This window comes from Dermacentor silvarum, chromosome 4 (genome assembly GCF_013339745.2).
Source record: "Dermacentor silvarum isolate Dsil-2018 chromosome 4, BIME_Dsil_1.4, whole genome shotgun sequence".
Lineage (NCBI taxonomy): Eukaryota > Metazoa > Arthropoda > Arachnida > Ixodida > Ixodidae > Dermacentor > Dermacentor silvarum.
The window spans coordinates 97,077,977-97,099,524 of record NC_051157.2 but is presented as its reverse complement, the minus strand read 5'-3'; the positions used below and the strand labels follow the sequence as shown (position 1 = coordinate 97,099,524).

Sequence of the window (21,548 nt, the reverse complement as noted above, 5' to 3'; positions counted from 1 at the left end):
TTTCCTTCGTTTATGTGTACGTCCGAGGTACTTATATTGCTTCACTATGGGTATTACTTGCTGTTGAATTGACACCACGAAGTTACTCGTGTGCTCATTAAAGATCATAATCCCTGGATTCTCTGTGCTAAACTTAAGGCCTATATTTGTCGCTGCGTTCCCACAGATATTCGCAAGTATCTGTAAATCTTTTTATTGTCCGCTAGTAGCGCAATGTCGTCTGCGTACATCAGTCCAGGATTTCTGTTGCACCATTTGTCCATTCCGCATTGGATAAATCAAAACTAATCGCTGTTTTCCAGTCGTCTTTCTATGCCCTTGACGTAAAGCGTGAACAACAATGGTGACAGAGGGCATCCTGCTTCAATCCTTGGTGAATTCCCACCATTTCATTTCCTTTTCGGCCTTCCCATGCCACTTGTACTTGGTTGTCTCGATATATCTCCCTCAGCAGCTCCACGAAATCGTCATCTATGCCTTCGTATTGAAGATATCCCACAACAATTCCCTGTCTACGTTGTCATAAGCTCCTTAATATCTAGAAATGCTATCCATAAAGGTCTTTTCTGAGCTACTGAAATCTCTATGCACTGAGTTAGTACAAACATATTGTCTTCTAAGCGTCTGCCTGGCCTGAACCCATTCTGTAGTTCCCCCAATACCACCGTTTTCCTCCACCCACTTCGACAGTTCTAATTTTATGGCTTGCATTGCCATTCTATATACCACCGACGTTACTGTAAATGGCCTGTACGAGCTCGTCTTATCCTTATCTCCTTTGCCTTTGTAGATAAGATTCATCTTGCTTTCACGCCATCCAACGGGAATATTCTTTGTTCTAATCACTTGCTCTATGGCATTAGTCAGCAGTGCCTTGCTTTTTGGACCGAGGTTTTTGATTAGCTGTATTGGGATTTCATCGGGTCCTGCTGCCGTGTTGTTAGGGACATTTTCTGCTGCCTTTTTCCAATAAAAGCTTCTATATGCTGAATTTTGATCTCTCAGGCCTCTCTGTTGTTGCTGCGATCTGTTGTCTGAACTACGCTTTTTCTCGTACCGAGTTATGCCTGATAACGTCTGTGATGTACCGCAGCGCATCATCGCCTTCATAATGTTACCGTCTTCATCCCTTATAGCCGTTTGCGAGTTTCTAGTTGGAGAGCTCCGAGTGCTTTTTATATGGTTCCAGAATCTTTTTGGGCGCCTTTGTCTCTTTTGTGAATGTTAGCACCCACGTTCACTGCGCATTTAATTTTTCTCTTGCACGAGCTCACTCGCAACCCTTTTCTTTTCTCGGTAATGTATTCCATCTAAGGAGCACCTCTTCTTCTTGTAATCCCAACTTTTTGGCTTCTCGATGAACCCTAGATGCCTCTTTACGCTCTTCTATAGCTTTGTTAATTTCCTTGTTCCACCACTTACGTGGTTTCCTCTTTCCAATCCAACAATTGTATTGCCGTGTCCGCCTTATTTCATGCTGCATAACCTCCACCAGTTCCTTATATTCCCAGACTGCTGTAGGAAAAGCCTCAATTTTCTTCTCTATGTTGTTAGCGATCTCTGTTATTTGCTCGTCATCATTTTTAAAACTCTGAGGCTATTGGTTCATGTTCTGCGCTGGTATCTCTCCCAAACTTTAATGCTAAACGTCTATGATCGCTTCCCAGGCTATTTTTTCCATTTTCGTCTATTATCATTTGGTCCAGTTGTTCGTAGACCATTTCTGAGACTAAGGCGTAGTCGATACATGACGCCTGTTTCCGCATTGCCACGTTACCTGTCCATGACACTTATTCTCCCTGTTAACTACTATAAGGTTCTGTTCATCACACAAATCCAGCACTAGAGAGCCGTTGTAATCAGTATATCCGTCTAACATCGTCCATGTGCGCGTTCATATCTCCCACTAATATCCCCTGCCAGAGGTACTTTACCGATAGCGTGTTGGTGGCGCCACCTGTCTTCCACTAACGAAACACCGAGCGCCGCAGTTGACGGAGGCAGCGGCGAGCAGCCGACGTCGGCAGGCTCGGAGGCTGCCGCATGTGTTCCACAAACGCGGCGTTAACATGACGTGAAGACGACACACTTCTGTGAGGAATTGTTCACAATTTGTACATCACTGTGATATACAAAAAAAAAAAAGAAGTGTTCACATAAAACACGAACAGACACGACGCCACTTTCCACCTGAAAGGCTGATAAACGAGAAGGAGGGGAACAGAGTCTTGAACGTATTGTTCAAAGCCAGATTCAAACTTCTGCCATTGTTGTTTGTGCACACTGAGGGAAAATGCCTTCGTTAAAAAAAAAAGAAAGAAAAAAGTGCATGTGCATGGAAACAGAAATAAAAAAATTGTGTCAGAAGTGGGATTCGAACCCACGCCCACATTCGTGGACCAGAAGCCTCGAGTCCTCTATCAGAGGAAAGGTACAACCTTGAGTCTGGCGCCTTAGACCGCTCGGCCATCCTGACAGCACGTCGTGCGCTGTTTCAAGCATTAATACAAATCAAGGCATCGTTTCTCGCCGGTATCAATGTGCGTTATTGCGTACAGCTGCCTCGTGCGGAAATAACATGTTATATCAAATTTATTTCTGTTCAACCGCAGACAAACTACCGTTCCCTTCCGCCCCAACTGCCTAACAATTCCGCAGATCACGTGTATGATTTAAGTTTGAACTAAAGTTAGAAATGACCAATTCGCATGAGAGGGGGTCGCACAACCCAACAAGGCGATATGTGAGGAGTGGGTGGCCCCTACGCGTACCTTGAGCGCTTCCAATTAATCACTATATTGAATATTTATCAATTCATGAATAGAGGCATATTTCATTGCACATGGAGCACATTTCGTGCAACGTACACACCAATTTTTACCTGATGTCAAGCTGATTTTTGTACTTGTACAACTATTTTTCTACGTTTCTTTCCTTCTTTCTTGCTTGCTTTCATTGTAATAGTAAAATTCGGTTGTTAACTTGATTGGTAATGTCGTATGTATGTATGTATGTATGTATGTATGTATGTATGTATGTATGTATGTATGTATGTATGTATGTATTATGTATGTATGTATGCATGCATGCATGCATGTATGTATGTATGTATGTAATGTATGTATGTTGTATGTATGTATGTATGTATGTATGTATGTATGTATGTATGTAGCATGTATGTATGCTGCTATGGGCCCATAGCCAGGAATTTTTTTCGGGGGAGGGCACTTGCTGAAGGCCTTGACTATTTGATGAAGGCACCTATTTTTCAGTAATAATATTCGTTAAAAATCGCAGTATGTAAATTATATGTGTTTTTAAATACTATTTTATTAATAGTTTGTATATTTTTAGTTTTGAGATTAATCTTTCTAATAGTATAATATTTTTATATGAACGATTCGTCTCAATAGATTTCTTAATAAAAAATAAAACAGCGCTACCGGGGGGGCAATTTCGGGGGTGGGGAAGGCCCCCTAGGGCTCCGGAGCACCACCTGGCTACGGGCCGGATGTATGTATGTATGTATGTATGTATGTATGTATGTATGTATGTATGTATGTATGTATGTATGTATGTATGTATGTGCGTGTATATTAGTATGTGTGTATATATGTATGTATGTGCGTGTGTATATATGTATGTATGTGCATCTGTATATATGTAGGTATGTATGCGCGTCTGTATATATGTATGTATGTGCGTGTGTATGTATGTATGTATGTATGTATGTATGTATGTATGTATGTATGTATGTATGTATGTATGTATGTATGTATGTATGTATGTATGTATGTATGTATGTGGCACTGCCGCTACCAAGCATTGATGTCGATCAGGGGCTGCGGGCATTGTAAAGCTCCCAAAATGCAGTTTGCTCCGTAGTCCAACCATCTATACGGAGTACAGGATGTCAAATAGACTGATTTGATTGAATTGATATCGCGACGTTATACAGGTTTTTGTTAACGCTACACAATTTTTTAACAATAAAAATGTCATGAGAGTAGCGGAAGTGGCGTCTGTGCAGAGGAGTTATATTATAGTAGGTGAGGTGGGCATACTTTGGGGCGAAGAACGCGAGTTTCAAAGACAAATTAACAAAACAAATTTAATTAGATTTCGCATTAAAGTTGTGGATGCTGTAGTATATATATATATATATATATATATATATATATATATATATATATATATATATATATATATGGCAATTTTGGAGGTAGTCGCATTTTAATGCTTATTACCATTATTTTTTATTTCAAAGATCGCATATATTTCGAGATATTCATCGTTGAAAAGGCAGGCCCGGTGTCGTATCAGACGGATTCGCCTCGTTAAGAAAAGTAAGACGAAGTTTGACACTGGACGTCGCGGCCTCTCACGGCAGATACTGATTCGGCACGTTTTGCTAGATAAGCATCTGCCGCGCCTTGTAAGTATTTGCCGCGACAAATGACGTCACGCTACCTTCCCCGAAGGCCATAGAATCTAATGGGGATGCTCCCAAGTAAGCCGCGGTGATTTTCACGTCACCGCTTTCGTCACGCCTGGCTCAGTAATGGTAATTTCGGTCCGAGTAGCATGACGTCATTCTGCAGAATGCACAGGCCTGGACAAGGCATCATTCAAACTTCGTCGCACATTTCGTCACGGGCTGTTTTTGTATGACGTAGGAGGGAGGCGTGCGATGGGTTGAAATTGAGCGTTGAAATTCGAGGACGAATATCTCGAATTAGTGCGATTTTTTACATTTTTGTCTATGCGAATGCATCCAATTTTGCCATATAAACAACTGCCCCCAAGGTTCTAATAATAAAAAAAAAAGATGAGTAAAATGTTTTTGTCAAGTCAGTCATCTGAAACTAACGTTACTAAAGTATGTAGGTGTCACCTTGGAACTGATCTGCGAAAGCGCTGCGTCGGCTAGGCTCATGGCCTTTTTATAAAAAAAAAAAAAAAATCTGGGCCAGTATTTACAAATGCATTTTGGGCTAGAATTGTTCGTAAGAGAAATTTGCATTTGGCCCCAATTAAAACGGCGCCGCAGCTGATGGAATCCAACCCACTATCTCGAGCATTTTTTGAAACGCCGAGTCGACTACGATAGTGACATGAAGTCAAACATGAAGTTGATGAAATATTGTTTCGCTTAGTTTTTAAACACCACGCTGACGGCTTGTACATAACGTTGAAAATATTTTAAATGTCAATACGCTTGGGGGCATTTGTCGAAACAACGTGAGCATGTGCAGTGTTTTTTTTTTTTTTTTTTCAAGGCTGACAAGAATAGATACTTGCCGGCCACAGCTTTGCTCAAAAGGAACAGAATTATTCTACCAGCACTATAGATATAAAAAGGAGACTGTATTGATTCATTAATTTATTAATACTCTTAGAGCAATGACCATTATAGGAGTGGAAGACACTGGCGCACATGAATACAGTATAAAATCAACTAAAATAAAAGCTCAAATATCTCAGCAGAGCAGCAAATCAATTATAAAAGCAGTGCACTGTATAAACACTAGAAATGGACACCTGTGCAGTTGTGGAAGAGTTAATTTCTTGCGTGTTAGCGGTAAAAAGGATTTAGTATGCACATTCCAAAATTTCTTCAACACATGTGGCTGCCATGGCAGAGTGAGGGAAAGCATTCCATTCAGTAACACCTCTAGGCATAAAACTACATTTGAGAAAGACGGTCATTTCGGTTTGGACATGCATGGTTGACTGTACTGGATGTGGTGTTATCTAGATATTTCATTCGTGAAGATATCGAAATACTTGGACCTGTGGACAAGTGCCCCTTGATAACGAAGTAAACGTATACTTCAACTACATACATACCCACTTGGCAAATCTAGTGTTATAAGCAAACTTACAAAGAAACAATTTTCCCTTTTATGACCTCTGGAGTATATCAAGTCGTGACAATATGTAGATTATAAAGAGCATATGTGAGACCTTAAACACGACAAGGCTTTGCAGTGTAGCTACAGTTGGAAGGAATTGCAATTTACCTTGTTTGGAGCGTCAGACTTCTTCGTTACTGTCGTGCATGAACGGGAAGAAGTTTAACTTGGTCACAACGATATGTAGCCAACAGTCAGCACTGAAATTGCAAAAAAAAAAAAAAATGGGCTCATTAAATCAAGCAATTAATACAGCTGAGCGAGGAACTTAGCGAAATGTATAGAACACGGTAAACGAACTCTGCGCGCACCTTCTTCATGCTCCACAGGTATTGGATGCACAGAAAAGTCCAGTTGAGTAGGCTGTCCGATTTGTAGAATACCGGGCACCTGTAGAACAGTGATTTGTCCCTCCCCACCTCCTCCGCGCGCGCGCGCGCACACGGGCTCCGGACTCCGAGTCCTTACTCGCGGTGGTGCAGTTTTTATCGTGGCTACGCTTTCAAAGAGAAAGGACTGTATAGAGTTGCGAAAAAAAAAAAAGGGGGGGGGGGGGGGGGGGGGGGGGGGCTTTGGTATGCACATTATATGCTGAAGAGCTCAACCTGAGCTTCGTAGCTTTGGCAGTGCTGATGGCAGTAGCTGATAGTCGAATTCACAAAGCTTTTCGTCCGTAAGCTGTTTGCCATTGGCTGGTTTCCTTTGCTAATAATTTGTCCACCACCAGGATTGGCTGACATTTTCTCTTACAAACGATTCTATAGCGTAAGAGCTTTCACAATACGGGCCTTGATGCGGAGTCAACGTGACGTCACTTTCTAAGCAAAAACTACTGCATCGCCGTTCTTTCCAGGGGTGGTACTTGCGTGCATGCAATACTAAATGCAGGCGCCCTTCGGAGCCAATCGAATGAACTATGGAAAAACATACCTGAAATACACGGCCGGTTCCCAGGTTCTCATCCCTGATTGGATGTCATGAGTCGTAGCTGCTGCTATACGCTGCAGTGCATGTGTTGCTGAAGCGGACCATAGATGGCTTGCACTGACTTCACAAAGCTGCGTCGAAAAGCTATGCGCACAGGTATTCGGCCTGCTCTTGGATTGCCTGTATGACGGCCGGTATAAGCCGAAAAGTAGCGGATTAAAATAACCTGCCTAGGTTATATGTACCGGCTCATTTTCGGCTTATATCCACCCACGCAGCAGGAGCTGTGAATGGCTGTGAATGCATGCTTTGCTAATATTGCGTCCGCGACGTCACGTAACGGCCGCGGAGTTCGCGTCCTCGCCGGACCCCTAATAAAAGTTATTTCACTCACTCACGGCCTCGTGGACTGCTTACGATATATATATATATATATATATATATATAATCACTACAATTTCGAAGTGTGCGTTCAAACACCATTCAGCACCACAGATTGCCCCGAGAAAAAAAAAGATCATAATTCTGTGTTATTATTATTATTAAAATTAAAATTATTAAAAGATGAAAGTGATGATATCATGGAATCTGTGTTTCTATACGGTATGCCTGCAACTATTGGGGTGGTGGCATAAGCCGGTGCCTATATAGAGCAAAAACCACCGGAACATTTGAGTAGGATCATGCGAGTGCATAGCGTGCTTAGTGTAGGCATATTATACCGAGGTCCGATGCCTCTACCAAGTAAATTAGCTTACTTAACTTTATGCGCTCATAATGGTTGAATACAGTAAATGCACTAGATAAGCAGTGATACCTTTTCGGTATGCTGTAAGTCTGCATACCGAAAAGCAGGAACGCGTTTTCTGTCATCCGCGTTTAAATGCAAGAGCCCTGAAAATAACAAATATTTGAAGTAAATAGAAGTGTATTATACTATTCTCTCGTATTCATTTGATTATATATTTAGATAATAATACACGTCTTGAGATTTTCATTAGACATTTACAATATACAATTTCGTTAAACGGCATTAACAGCGATTGCAGACGTGTCTAGGGTAAACAGCAGTTATCATTGGTTAGTGAGGTCTAGAAGTGCTGTCAATTTGAAGAGAGAAATAGAAAAATTAGTCAGGAAGAAACAGGCCAACCTAGACGCAGTAAGGGTAAAGGCAGACGAATTCAGGCTGGTGCCCGCAAACAAATGTGCAGCTTTAGAACAGGAAAATTCCGGAAGCATTGTGCGGCCGTGATTTGTCATAAAACCACGTTTGCAGGTTTCTATAGAAGGGTAACTAACACTATAGATTGATTCTGTTTATGCCCCTCTTAGCGACCGCCACTTAACTCACTTCAAACCCACCGCACATCAGCAAACTCCTTAGTTTATCAGTCCATCCGCTTAACTACATGTTATCTGCGCAGTAGCGCGGTGGAAGAAGTACGCCTCCTGGAGGCCATCGAATTTCATACTAAAATTACTAGAGTGAAATTACTAGAGCGATCGTTCAATTACCATGGCTAAGATGGATAGCACATATATTCGCCTAAGGTACGCGCTTATGGCTTCAGACTTTCTTGCGTCCGCACTGAAAAAGCTTTACCTTTCTGAATTTCCAAGCAATCCCACTTTCCTAGCAATACGTTTCTGCGCGCATGCATAAATATTGCAAATTGTTGCCTTTATAACGCGAAACATTGTTAAAATTGATCAATTTCAAAATCAGAAGTTCGTTTGAAGCCAGAAGGACAAAGCAAATCTATGTATGCGTCACATCATTGATCATTCCCCATGATATCTTAACCACTGAACTCGCGGTTCCCGTAAACACTAATATATATATATATATATATATATATATATATATATATATATATATATATATATATATATATATAATGCCCAATTTACCATGCAGCACGTCACGCTAGTGGACAAATGCTAGCGCAACGCATTGATAACGGATGCAACCATTGGGATTGCACACGCATATAGACAAAGCCACAACCCGACGGGAATTTTATGGTGGCTGCGCAGCGCGAGGAGCGGTCGAGGCAAGTCGTCATGAGTCATCGTGAATTTCGCTGCTTGCTTGCGGGCCCGCGCTTCTCAGGAGTTGTCGGAGGCCACTTCGTCGGAGCCGTCCTTGTCGACGTCGCTCGAACACGAGGTGGCGCTGCTGTCGGCCGTCTTTGTGTCCGAGCAGCTGTCGCGCGAGCGTCGTCGCTTCTGCTTGCGCGGCACCAGCACGGCCAGCTCCGGGCGTCGCCGGCGCAGAGCCTCGAACCAGGCGCGCTCCAGCTTCTTGTTGGCACGTGTTAGCTTGGGCCACGCCTGGGCCAGCTTGCTGGCGCTGCAGTGGTGGTGCGATATCACCACACACACCTCCAGGTTGATCACCACGTACCTGGAGCAAAAAAAAAAAAAAAGGGTCGCAGTTTCTACTGAAGGGCGAAGCATCGATTGCGATAACCAATTAATAGCCAGCTATGCAAAGTAAGGCTAACAGTTTCATCGGCCGTATAAACTTGCGAACATTCGCTTATGAACTAAATTAACAAGCATGGTGCCAGCGTGCACAGGAAGACATGGACACATCACACTCGATGAGCGCCGACACTCGATGTCAAAAGGCTGGCGTGAGGAAGCGCGACGGCAGCAGTGAGCGAAGTGACCTTCGTGCTGTCTATCGCTTCAACGCAAACTGAACTGCGAGAACGCAGCATGCCGTCGAAGCGCCTATAGACGCAGATCGCCCTCAACGCAGATCGCTTTCAAGATAAGGCGCACGCGGCTGCGGAATAGGTGGATAGCAAAATCTCGGTTGTCGCAAGGGATTGTGGGGTATGGCGTATTCTATTACAACTTCCGGTTCGAGACCACGACGCCGTCTAGGCCGCCGTCACTTCATGCCCATGCTTCACGCGTTTGGTCTTTTATAAACTGCGGAACTTTGGTGAAAAACCACGATGCCAGCACCGCTGGGCAGCTCCAAAAGGTAGGTGCGAGCTATCGCTCCCTCGTATACTTATGTTGGCACCCCTAGACTCGTCTATTGTTAGGTGGCAGACATTTCATGCCCTAATTTGTCGCGTCAAATAGTCATATAACGTTTATCAAGCGCAAACGTTTGTCGAGCGCAAAGAAACGTTCGTTAACTTAAGAAGTAGTTTTTAATAAGTGGTAAGTCAACCGAATAAGTGGCTGTTTGTTGGATCTTGTGCGAGCCCGTGCAACAAAATATATTCGCCGTCGTTGTAACGCTTCCCATAACAGACGGTGCAGTCGAACGCTTCGTCCGCTGTTTTGTCTGCAGCGGTGCCCAGCGCGCGCGCCATGTCGTCGGCTGCTGTGCCTTCACAGTCTCGCGTTTTTTCTCAAGATACGCATGTCGTGTATAACTGCAGAGGGAAAGCACTGATTTAGGTATCTGAAAAGTGCACGAATTATTTTGACGTTACCTCTCCTCCCTCTTTCATGCAGCTTCAGTTGCCTTTTCGTTGTACCGAATGAAGACGGCACATAATCAATGTGCTGAGGATCCTTGCTGAGTGCACCTGTGTGTATTTAACTGATTGTTAAAAAGGGAGTATTTGTACTAGAACGTTAGTAGACGAAGCTATTCGCCAAAACACTTGCCTGTGACGAAATGATCTTCACATATTCGGGCTCCTACGTTCGGTACCCACAGCTCGCCGTTCACGGTCTCTCGTTTGACGGCAACTGCCCATTTACGTTTGTGCGCTTCATTCCATGGAAAACGAAACATTTTTTTTTCCTTTCACGGAAGAGTTCAGGCACCCTAATGCCGAGCAGCCAACCATAATCACGCTGCTGAAGCGTGTTTTCTTCGCGAACAGCGGGAAATCGCACTGCAGAAACTGCTGACAAGGCTGAACGAAGCAACAGAAGCGCTAACCCTCGAACCGGAAGTCGCTAGCTGACGACATCGTCATTTTGCTATCCACCTATACGCAGTTGCTGCAGGAGAACAACGCTGCCCCCACCTCTATCCTCCCTCCCTCCCCCCGGAACCTAGCGCGCGACGGAAGACGGCGCGTTTCCTTCTCGCTTATTTCCCCCCCTGCGCGCGCGCGATTGAGCCGCGCTCGCCGGCTCCCCTCGCATGCTTTCACTCGTACGGAGCACACGGCGCGCGGCTATGGTGTTATCGCCCTTGGACTTTATGCGGAACATCACGGCGGCGCCGACGGCAAGGATGCGCTGAAGTGTCCATTTAATTGCTATCCCAATAAAAATTGTCTTGTGTTAGCATATTACGCGAACATAAACGCATACCGCAGACGAAAACGTGGACCGGACCAGTGCATATCTCATTTTATTGTCAATCATCATCATCATCATCATCATCATCATTGTCAATCATGTCAAGGAAAATGTACCAACAGACCAAGATATGCAAGTTTGTCTGGCGGTTGTACAGTGTTGTTTCATCAGGCAACGCACGTGCTGGCGCGAATGCTATCGTCTGTCTCCATTGATGTCGCTCAAGACACTCGATCCGAAACAGGCAGGCTTCAAGAGAGCAGGGTTAGTTGCTGTAAATGACTTATAGTAAAGAGGATGTCATTATCGCGATTTTTCGCTAACGCGAACACCACGAGAATAATTGTTCCATAAATTCGCACTCTGCGTGGCCGTTTTTTGATTGTATTGTGTGCTTTTTGGTTTCGCAAAATTAATTGCATGTAAGTTATTCCAAAAGTTCAACTTGCAATTATCATGCCCGCGAAGAAAATGTCTGTTACGATTTAAAACGGTAGATTTCACTAGGGACTGGTATGTATATTATGCTGTAGGTAAATACAGAAGTGTTCACATTGGCGTTTCCAGTAATGCGTCGCCAGAGAAAAAGAAAAAAGAAAACCGGGAGCTGACAACACAGCAATCCCAAATGTCCGCTATTTTGTCCGTACCAGAATATACCAGCAGAAACATGACGTATTCCTCAAATGAGTTAGTTCGCACATACTGTCCCGGAATTGGCCAACTATACTTGGCAAACGCACGAAGAACACATACAATGCTGTCTTACCACTTGAATTTTCAATAATACTTTTTTTTTCACAGTCATGATCGTGAAAATACAATACATGCTGATGAAGGCATCTACAAAGTAATGTTCTTCGATCGTTTATCGGTATATGCGTCCAAGCTGTCTGAAGAATTTAATAGAAAAAAAAGACATACTTATTTTGCCCATTTGGCCGATGTGAACCAAGAATGCTATAGAGCAGCGATATATGCATATACGAGTTATCTTTTCTCTCTTTCCCTGTCATCTTAGAAGTGTGTGCATGTGTGTGCTTGTGAAGGGGTTACAAAACTCATGCTTAGTAGAATATTGCATAAGCAAGTTAAGCACAGTTGTGGGACATCTGTCAATAATAAACGGGGATAATGTCAATAATAAGCGCGTTATATTCCCGCGTAACGCCCGCCCCAACCTGAAAGCAATGTGGTATTGAATGTTTCTTCCAGTACTTCATACTATAGTTATACCAGTCACATTACTAACACATCCAGACCAGAAAACTGACAGACAGCCGCATGCATAATGCTGTAATTTAACAGCACGTGCAAATCTGAAATGTCTTGCTTTTGAATAGTATTGAACGTGTTTTGTCTTGGAGCGAGGAGAAGAAACCAGAGCCTCGTTACTAGATTAGGAAAGCGAGGAGCTCACCACCATCCGGCGGGAACGAAGACAACCTCTCCGGCGGCCTGCAGAATTTCCAGGGGCTTGAAGTAGCGTGGCCAGCGCGAGGACTGCGTCTTCGGGTAGATGCGCTCGAACCACGCGACGGCAGTCTCCAGCCGGCGGTCCTTGCGCGCCGCTCTGTGGTCGTTGCAGAGCAGGTCCTGTGGCACGTGGTGCGGGAAGAGGCACCAGCGGCGGCTGCCGTGAACCAGGGCGCTCCACAGGTTGCAGTGTAGCGGGTTCGTCTGAATCCTGTCCCCGGCCAGCGAGGGCCCCAGGTTGAAGGTGCGCGTCGGCGGCAGGTCGGATTCCCTGGCGTACTTGAAGATGTCGTCCTTGAAGTACGACGGCACCTCGTAGTCTTCGCGCAGCCTCTTCTTGCCGCCGGAGGACAGGTCGTCGGCGATCTGGAAGGGCGACGGGTCCCGGTACTCCTTGAGGTAGTAGGCGAAGTACTTCATCTTGACCGTCACGCTGTTCTGGTTCTGGTCGCGGCCCACGAGGAACTCGTCGTCGCTGTGCTTGGAGACGAGGTTGTAGAGGGACCAGCGCTCGAGCGCCTTCCACTCGTCCAGCAGACCCTGGATGACCACGGGCCGGCACAGCTTGTCGTTCTTGCGCAGGAACGTGTCCAGCGGCAGGTCCTTGGCGTGCAGTCGCTCGATGGTGTCCGTGGGCGTCGACTTGCCCGTCTTGAGCGTGGCCAGCAGCTGCGACCTGTCGTGGTGCGACGAGGCGGCCGAAGCCTGCGACGAGTGGTGCTTCCGGTCCTTGATGCCCAGCTTGGCCTTGACCCGTTCGACCCGGTCGACGGCCACTTTCTGGAACTGCAGGTAGTGCGACGACATGGCGTCAATCTTGAATGAAGAACAGGTGCCTCACCGTCCCGTACTAGCCTAATCTTCTGAGCGGACCATGGTGCCGGCTGCTCCTTCGACCGCGCGCCGTCCCCTTCACTGCGCAAGCGTCTGTCTTCTTTCTTCTTGGTCACGGAGGACGAAGAAGACGAGAAGGTGTCCCGTTTATGGTTCATTATATTCCTATCTAAAAAAATGAAAAAAAAAGCTGTGTTAGTTTGACATTGGCCTCTTCTTTCTTTATTAGAAAGGCTCATAACGTTTCGAGTATCAGTCGTGTTCAGGTAATCCTTGGTTCCATCGTCCTTTTTTTTTTTACCTCTCCTTTACCCAGTTATGACTTCCTTCTATCTGCTCAACAAGGCCTTCTTCTTAAAATAGCAATACTAATGAGATCATGCTTGAATATTTTTATTATTACCGTAACTACTACCCCCCGCTAATTCTTCTCATTTCTTTTCTTTTTCTTTATCCACCTCCCGCTTCTTGGCCAATACCCCGCTGTGAGTATTTGTCAATGTCTGTAATCAACATCGCCATCACCTTACACATCTGGAAACTGATTCCTCGTTGTGCGAGAAGAAGGCCGGTGTACGAATTTTCTCCCCTACTCTTTGTTGGCGCTTTCCTTTCCGGCCTCCGGGATTTTGTCGAAAATTACTTCATCGTGTTGGAGCTTCGACACGTCTGCGTGGGTAGAGTGCAACCGTTCATTTGCGTTTTGTGTCTTTATTGCAGTTGCAAAAAAAGGAATGGCCACTTATTCTAACGAGACTCGTCTTGATCTTTAAAACCTTGCAGTTGACCTTTCTATGCTGAATTGCACTCTACACTAGATAGGATAAAACTAAACTATCATGAGGCCATCGATGCAAAATAATACCACTACAGTGTACCTGTGTACAAAACTAAGCATTCCTTTATTTCGTTCGTCCCTAAATGAGTAAAATAATTCTGAAAACCACCTCTTCGCGCGAGAAAATTTGCCGCATGTTGAACAAGCATGCATGTAAAGGTCGCTTTCTACTAATTTAAACGGTCGGTGTCACCGAACTGAATAGACCCGACCTTTCCACAGAGGTATCTTCCTCAAAGCGTTATTTCTAGCAAACGGGGTACTTGCAGGTTATGAGCGAACGGTGGTGGCGAGTGAACCGATGCACCTGCAACTTTCTTCACGATTGTTGGGACTCGGGGGTAGCGTTTGGGCCGGTGATCCTTCGGCCAAATAGATGAGTACGTCCGGGAGTAGGAGCGAGAGAAAAGGGTTTATTTTACAATATTTACAGTGGCTCCAGATATGGAAGCCCACTCCATGAGGGAGCACTTTGAATGTCTCAGCTCACTATACATGAGCACATATCAGAACACTTCAGGACACCCCACTGCACTCAAGGTGTCTCCTTATAAAACATTGGTCCTTTCCTAGTTGACCCGACTAGGTAATCTGATGACCTTGATGCGGCCAATCAGAGGGGTCGTATTGTTTACAGAACTCCGCCTCTAATGTTGCACCTTCGAAGCAAGGACGAGGCAATCTGGAAACAGGGGATTCACACTCCTTCTACGAAAGTCATCTCCTTGGTTTCTATCTCTGAGTGCCGTTCGTCTTGCAAGGGTCGGGAGAGTGACCTTCTGCTGGTCTCCGCTTCCACGAAAGTTGTGGTCGCTTCGTGAGCTTCTTTGTCATCGCGTCCCAGCCGGTGTCGCGCCGCGTCGCCGGGTAGGCGGCTGCTAATGAAGGGGGTGGCATCGGGGGAAACACACAAACAATGCGCACTGCCGATTTCGGGCGCTTGTTTGCCCGTCAACGTCGGTGTCGGGCACTGTCGCCGTTTGGGCGACGCTGATGAAAGGACCTGCCTCGTTGGGAAACAATCAAAGAATGCGCCCGGCCGATTCTGGATGCAACACGATGCAAAAATGTTGAAGCAGCTCGCGCATATCCTAGACGCAAGTTCCTAAAGCCCCTACAACTTGAAGGGGGCTTTACAAGTTGCAAGTCCTTTACGTCTCCCACTCACCATTCCACACTTAATATATTAACGCGTCAAGTTGTTCTTTTCGTCACCAGTTATTTCCCTTTACCTTATCACTTGCATGTTTCAGTTAAAGTAACAAATGATGTCCCCATGATTTCGTTGGCTTAATTATCTGCTGGCTTCACATGGTTAGTGACAACACAAAATCAAGCCCCTCGATTACCCCCTCCCCCTTTTTTACTCGTTCAATTCATATTAAGTGTACTTCACCGGTTGGTTCCCTTAATGCATGAGCGAATGAAACGAGCTTAAGTAATGATAGCGTGGATTTTAAACACATAGGGGGGAAGCACGAACAGACGATTTAGGCTCAGTAAGAAGCAGAACAGTAGCGGGTATGTTCCAATTAAATAAGTACGCATTCAAAAGGTGGTGAAAAACGTGGAATCGAGGGAAACAAGCCACCCTCGGAGGCAAACAAACAAACAAACAAACAAACAAACAAACAAACAAACAAACAAACAAACAACAGACGAACAGACAAATGAGCCCACCTCACAGAAGTATAGAGCTCAAGGACCAACCTTTCTGGGACATATCGGTCAGGAAAGAGGCCTCACATATTGAAAAGAAAGAGAGTGGACGGAAAAGCCCCCCTGTTTTTCCGTGTCCGGTCCCACAACAACATGGTACTTCCCATCAAAGCGTTCTCCTCGACCTCGACTCGCGATGCCTTCGCCGCGACGAGTCCACTGGCCTCTAAGAGATAACTGTCCGGCCAGCATTCCTTTTCCCGGCCTCCCTCTACTTTCGCCAGTGTGTGCCCCTCATCGCGCGTCCATGTGTGTGTGTTTATGCCTGAGCGTGCGTGCGACGAATACAAGCCGTGGCCTCGACGCTTCGCGCGACTTGACCACACACGCTGTCGAGGGGGAGCAAGAACGTGCGCGGCACGGCGCCTGGGTCGCAGACAGAAGCTGCCCTTCGGTAACCGCTGAAGTATAGGTGCTTGGTCGCCACGTTCATCGCTCGCAGTGGACTTGACATTTTCGACGTTTCGTTTCTTGCTATAGGTGAAGGTCTATATGTGAAGGCCTCAGAATGCCCTAAGTAATGTTTCCTATACCGTTCGCTTAACAGATATACTGATGGGCCGGTTATGAAAAAGAAAGGCAACGCACTTGGAGAAACACGAACACACACAAAATAAGAGCGAGAGGAAAAACCGCTTTGTGGGTGTGCTTACTTTGAGTGCCTCTCGAAGCGAACTGCTTTAACAAAGCACTCGTCCTGTGTTCTGGTGTCGTCTTTGTCCCCTCGCGCTTTCCTAACCATGAATCCCCACGAACTCTGATTACCACTCAACACACCACTTCCTACCCCCCCCCCCCCCCCTCAAGGCATGTCCACATTGGATAGAAACAAAGCCTTCAATACACATTGGGGAACAACAACAAACATTTTGGGGACGAAAATATGGAAACCTGCCCACGTCAAGTGCACGTCCGCGAAGTTCCCTCGCTCCCTTCCACAATGGTTTCTGCACGTCATACTGTTGTTGTGGCAGTGTCACCGGGGCGTTGTGTCGGCGTCACATTGTTTCGTCATCGCTTCGCCGAGTGCTAAAAATGCTGCTTACAGACTGCGACTGCGTACCCCCAGGTGTGTGCAATACGTGACAACCTGACGTGCCGCAGACACAAGCGGCTATGTTGATTCGGCGTCGCCTCGCACGCCGTTACTTCTCGCAGGCGTCTGTAGGACTACTGGCTGTAACGGAATACTTAGTAAAACCTGATTTTAACGAGCCGCTGGATACACGAAACTTTTCTTGGAAGTATCCAGTATTTAGACATGTTAGAAATAGCACTTAATACAGATTTATTCCTCACTTGTTTAAAAGTTATTCCTTTGTATGTACAATGATTCATTTGGGGATGCAGCAATACAGCCAATTTGGCTCCCTTGGAGAAATAAACTTTAGAAGAGAGGAAATCCCAGTCCAGGATAAATTGTTATTCAACTGTGAAGCTTTTTTTCCGTGAAACCCGTATGGGTTTCCTTTGCAGCTTCGTGCTGCAATTCGAGTGGATGACAATTTTTCCCTTTCAAGAAGAAATTCATTAGCATATTGACACAAGCTGCCTTCAAATCACGCGCGCCACTCGTTTCCTGCGCCCTAGCTTCCATTTGTTTACGGCTACGTGCGCAAGAGAGCAGCAGCGAAGCGGGCAACACGTGCTCACAAGGGACGTGCGGCAGGAGCAACGTACCATCAGCGCGGGACAGTAGAAAACAAAGAGGAGGTGTAGAACTCTTGGTGAATGACTGTGTATTACGTGCCAGTATACAAGTATTGCAAGTATATCTTGGCAAATATCTACAAGGATTCCACAGATACCTTAGTTCTCCACAAGAAAAGTAGAAAGTTACCTATCAAGAAAGGTGTCAGGCAAGGAGACACAATCTCTCCAATGCTATTCACTGCATGCTTAGAAGAAGTATTCAAGCTCATAGACTGGGGAGGCTTAGGAGTGAGGATCAACGGCGAATATGTCAGCAACCTTCGGTTTGCAGATGACATTGTCCTATTCAGCAATAATGGGGACGAATTACAGGAAATGTTTGAGGACCTTAACCGAGAAAGTGTAAGAGTGGGGTTGAAGATTAACATGCAGAAGACAAAGATAATTTTCGATAGCCTGGCAAGAGAACAAGAATTCAGGATCGCTCTAGAGTCTGCAAATGAGTACGTTTATCTAGGTCAATTACTCACAGGGGACCCTGATCATGAGAAGGAAACTTACAGAAGAATAAAATTGGGTTGGTGTGCATACGGTAGGCAAAGTCGTGATATAACGATACGGCACAGTTTCGAGACAGCGACCATCCGTTCCCTCGCCCCTGATTAAAAGGGGCGCGGCTCAGACTTTTGGGAGGAGTCATGGGATAATTAGGTGAACTGTCACCCATACCTGCCGTTCTCCGACCTAAAGAACTAGGGAAAGGAGAGGCTATTTAAGCGCAGGTTTTAGGCCCTGCTAATCAGTCTAGAAGCTGAGCCTGTAATCTGCTGAGAAGCAGTAGAGGGGCTAGTGCCGCCCAGTATCGCCTGGGCCGCCTAGCCACGTCGGAACTCCGAGTAACTAGTTGACGTACGAGACGACAAACCAACATCTACAACGAAGCTCGCGGTAGTTCACCTCAAGTTAGCCCAACCTGCTTGAGAGAAGTCGTCAGATCTATAGACTCCCGGGAAACCCAGCCCAACAATCCCATCCACCTCAACAAGATCGGCTCGCCGGCATTCTTCGGGAAAGCTCTGCGCGCTGACTTCACGGTTTATGGACTTGCTGCTGCTGCTGCCCGGCCACACGTATGCTATCGTTGGTTTTCTTTTGAACTTTGGTTCCTTTGGAACTTTGTTTTAGTGAACTATTGTTAAGTGTATTGTGGTATATTTGATCCACGCCCTGTTTCATTTTTATATCCACTGTTAATTGCTCGTCATGTTTCTTTGTCGTCATCATTGAGCTATATTGAGGTGTGCTAGTTTTCTTGTTTGTGTTTTTCTTATTTTATTTTATTTGTGTATCGTTGTCAGTCGATATATATATATATATATATATATATATATATATATATATATATATATATATATATTTACTCCCGACTCTGACTCTGTCACTGTGTTCGCTCGAGTACGGAACGACCAACCGGCTTGTATAACCCGTCGATCCACTTCGCGCCGACGGCGAACGGGTGACAGCGGTGACATCCACACTTTTTTTTTTTCTGCGGCTCTTATTTCCGTATGTTGTGAGTGTCTCGCGTTTCGAACGTTGTGTTCACTTGAGGCTTCATTTGCCCTGCACTTGCCCAGGAACATTTATGTTCTGCGAATGTTCGAACTGATGTCATTGTTATTTTGATCGTTTCCGTTTTGTTGGCAGCATTTCCAGCGTTTCTTGCACATTTATCATGTCAGAGAAGCAGAAGCCACTGCAGCCTAAGCAGGAGCTATCTACGTACATCCATTGTGTAGCAGGGCAACCATGCAGTGTCTAAAGTCAAGGGGGGGGGGGGGGGGGGGGCGCCATTTTTTGTTAGGAGGGGCTCGGCCCCCCTCGGCAGGTCAACTGTAGCAATGTGGCACCCATTAGACAAGCGCTGGGGGTGATCTTATTACCAGTAGAGCAATTCTAACTTTATAAATTTTTCGACTAATGATTTAGTCGTGATTACTTGGTTTGTTTATTTATTTATTTATTTATTTATTTATTTATTTATTATTATTTATTATTTATTTATTATTTATTTATTTATTTATTATTTATTATTATTTATTTATTTATTTAAAAAGTCCTTACAGGCCTCGTGAGAGGCATTGGGTAAGGGGGCATCACAAAGAAAAGGAAAACAGCATGCATAATTGGTACATAATATACATGCACGATTAATTGGCATAATAATGCATGATTGCCTGCGTACGCTGGATGATTACACAAATATAACAAAAGGTACAGTTCACACATGAATAGGCAGTTCACTGTCGTATACATAAGAATACAAAAATAGCAACTACAACAAAAAATAACAATGGACCCATAAACGGAAGGGTTACATCAGTATTGCATAAAAAATATATTGGACTGGTGACGTTTTAATCAGAGAAAAAAAAGAAACATAGTAATACAAGAAAAAGAGCAAAGTGATCCCATAAACAAAAAAGCTAACAAAAGCATATCATGAGGAAACATACGAAGAAGGGGACACGCATTTTTGTCGAGATTACGCAATGAAATGCGTAATCTCGTTTTTGATGTGCTATGAACAAAACAGGAAAGCAGGTAGTGTCGTACTGGTGCATGCATTTCCCCTAGGCACTGCACATGATGGTCACAACCCTTGTTCGACTCAGATTCTTGGCACAGCATACTGTTTCATGAGCCACATGAGCGTGAAGCTATCTCCTCGTGAATTAGTGAAGCTTTACCAAGCTTGCTTTCTTAAGGTTACCAGTTAACTTTCATTCGTTTAGTTGTGCATTATGAGTGGTGTTGCATACCAAAGACGCATGTCTTTTGTCCAGTTTTGTAGGTAAGTATGAGTGACACCATAAAAGACATATATTGGTGTGGTGCCTGGGGTAGTCAATGAAGCAAGGCAACTAATGTTCTGTGTTGGAGCTAGACTTACTCACTTTGAGTTCACATATCTTTAACCCTTTACCTCCCGGGTTATTTTTGAAGAAACGTTTCCAGAATGCCAATCTTTTTGTAAGTGCTTGATTGAATCGGCACATGAAATGAATACCTGGAAAGCACTCAGAATAAAGTATTTATTTGAAGAACACCCATAAAATGTGTTTAATTGTTGAGAAAGTTGCTTTTTCTACACCAACAAAGTAAACAAAAAATGAACGTCCCTAACACGACTTCTGTGGCATGTGAGAGCTGCGACGAAACCGACTGTCACATAGTAGAATCACATTTAGTCATGTACGGAGGCCCTATTATGACACACATCAACCCAATGACACAAGGAGTGTCATGTCACAGTCTTCAAAGTGCGTATGCGTTTCCTTTATTTAAATACTTTTCATTGTAATATCACTATCGCTTCCCATTCCAAGTTTAGTGTTCTTCAGAGTCTGAAGATTTCTCCCTCATTGATGCTTTTTTTGGCAGTTTCCTTGCGGAAAGCTCCCATCACATGTTCCATCCAACGACGATGCCATTTTATTGCGATAGCAATTATATGGACACTCCAAGCGGATTTCTGTCGTCGCCATCGCCGTGATGTTACGTATAAAGTCCAAGGGCGATAAAATTGTGAAAGCGCGCGAGGTACGGCGCTTTCACAAACCGCGCTTGCTCACGCCAGCGTTTTGACAGCGGTTGTCTGCGGTCGTCGAGTAGGATCTATTTATGTTTGCTTGTGCGCGCTGACACTATGCTTGTTAATTCAGTTAGTAAGCGAATGTGTCCAAGTTTATACAGCCGATAAATCTACTATCCTCACTCCGTGTAGCTCTCTACTAATTTGCTATAGCAATTGATGCTTCGCCATTTGGACGAAACTGCGACTTTTTTGTTTGTTACCAACTTTAACAGTGAATTCGAGTCGTCGATTTAGCCAT

The 21,548-nt window shown here is 44.8% G+C and overlaps 1 protein-coding gene and 1 non-coding gene across 3 annotated transcripts in view; both read right to left on the bottom strand.

Moving 5' to 3' along the window:
* Positions 1-2,359: 2,359 nt before the first annotated feature.
* Trnal-caa (transfer RNA leucine (anticodon CAA)) lies at positions 2,360-2,476 on the bottom strand. The gene is made up of 2 exons: positions 2,439-2,476; positions 2,360-2,405 (listed from the first exon to the last, which is right to left on the bottom strand). It is a non-coding gene; the product is annotated as a tRNA-Leu (tRNA).
* Positions 2,477-8,853: 6,377 nt separating this feature from the next.
* Positions 8,854-21,548, bottom strand: part of LOC119450396 (bifunctional arginine demethylase and lysyl-hydroxylase JMJD6-A) — a 16,506-nt gene continuing 3,811 nt past the window's right edge. The window contains exons 1-2 of one of the 2 annotated variants that reach the window (XM_037713834.2): positions 12,553-13,601; positions 8,854-9,252 (exon numbers count right to left, since the gene is read on the bottom strand). In XM_037713834.2, coding sequence (XP_037569762.1) covers positions 8,955-9,252; positions 12,553-13,415 — 1,161 coding nt within the window. In that variant the 5' untranslated portion in view covers positions 13,416-13,601 and the 3' untranslated portion in view covers positions 8,854-8,954. Of the gene's footprint in view, positions 9,253-12,552; positions 13,602-21,548 lie in introns of those variants that run through there. The other variant, XM_049665849.1, reaches the window with a different exon arrangement.